Below are 1,527 nucleotides of genomic sequence, written 5' to 3'. Positions count from 1 at the left end.
TATATATATATATATATATATATATATATATCAGAATTCATACAGACAGAGGTTGTACTGTATGCTGTTTTAAATAGCGCTGATCGTGGATGCTCTGTACCCAGTTACAACAAACATCAAATTAAGATATTACTTTTAATAATATAATAATCTGTAAGGGTATTAACACCTACAGGTTTTTTCAGGCTCCTGGCCCTTATTGTGGCTTGGGCAGCTCTGGAACAGAACCTGTTTTTGTGGCTGGATCTTTAACCAGCTGGACAGGACGACAAGACGTCACTGGAGGGCCCAGCTACGCTCACTCCCTCATGCCCCAAGCGGCCCAAGAGGAGTTCTCCTCCTTCCTCATCGACCTCTGCGGCCTCCCTAGTGCCCATCGTGAGCTCGGTGTCACCTGTGCCCGGGCAACCGTTCGAGGACCTCCACACGCAACGGGTGATCGCTAACGTCCGGGAACGGCAGCGCACGCAGTCCCTAAACGATGCTTTCGCCTCGCTGCGGAAGATCATCCCCACGTTGCCTTCGGACAAACTGAGCAAGATTCAGATCCTCAAATTGGCTTCGAGATACATCGACTTTCTCTACCAGGTTCTCCAGAGCGATGAGATGGATGCCAAGCTGGCCAGCTGTAACTACCTGGCCCACGAAAGGCTGAGCTATGCCTTCTCCGTATGGAGGATGTTGTATTAATATACTAATCTGTAAGGGTATTAACACCTAAAGGTTTTTTTCAGGCTCCTGGCCCTTATTGTGGCTTGGGTAGCTCTGGAACAGAACCTGTTTTTGTGGCTGGATCTTTAACCAGCTGGAGTAGCTCGCACCCACTGAACTGATGCCATTGGTCTGATGAACAGTTAACCTGTTTCAGAATCACATTTACACAGCAAATTCAATAGAATGAAACAAAAACAAAAAAATGAATAAAATAAAATAAATGCACATATATAAATGAAAAGTTTGTTCAATGGTGCATAATAATTTTCCAAGTATTGTGCTAATTTTTATCTTGACTTTATGATAGACTCAATATCTGGTTAAAGATCTTCAGGCATTAGAAGCAAACTGTTTGTATATTTATTTATTGTATAACAGAAAGATACAAAAAAGACAAAAAACAAACAAACAAACAGACAAGACAGATTGCTTTTATGATAACTGTCTGAGGGAGGATATTTTTACAATGTGCTAGATATTAATGACTTTATTGTCCATTTAATAATTATTTGCAGAAATAATCTGATCTAAATGTTGTACTCAGTTTTAATGGACTAAATGCTAACAATTTCATTTGTCCAAATTTGTCGAGGTATTCAGCAATAGGAATTTGTAACTTCAAACATATGTCAATTGGTTTAAATGGGGAAAAAAAATATAATAATAACGATTTCAACCCCAGGTTAATGGTATGAAAATTAAATGCATAAAAAAACATGCTGTCTCAAGAATTTGTGAGATAATAGCCATTTTGAGAATACAACACAAATGCGAAACTCCTCTTAAGATTCTGGAGTTTCCACTTATACACAC

At 39.3% G+C, this 1,527-nt stretch overlaps 1 protein-coding gene across 1 annotated transcript in view; it reads left to right on the top strand.

Moving 5' to 3' along the window:
* LOC107709223 (twist-related protein 2-like) overlaps positions 1-1,527 on the top strand; it is an 8,593-nt gene that overhangs the window by 2,215 nt on the left and 4,851 nt on the right. Inside the window, exon 2 of the mRNA XM_016513660.1 lies at positions 257-366. Coding sequence (XP_016369146.1) covers positions 257-366 — 110 coding nt within the window. The remainder of the gene's footprint in view (positions 1-256; positions 367-1,527) is intronic.

The sequence above is a fragment of the Sinocyclocheilus rhinocerous genome, unplaced genomic scaffold, assembly GCF_001515625.1.
Source record: "Sinocyclocheilus rhinocerous isolate Xijiao unplaced genomic scaffold, SAMN03320098_v1.1 scaffold776, whole genome shotgun sequence".
In the NCBI taxonomy this organism is placed as follows: domain Eukaryota; kingdom Metazoa; phylum Chordata; class Actinopteri; order Cypriniformes; family Cyprinidae; genus Sinocyclocheilus; species Sinocyclocheilus rhinocerous.
Note: the sequence above shows the minus strand (reverse complement) of the source record. Positions and strands in the feature narration are given on the sequence as shown.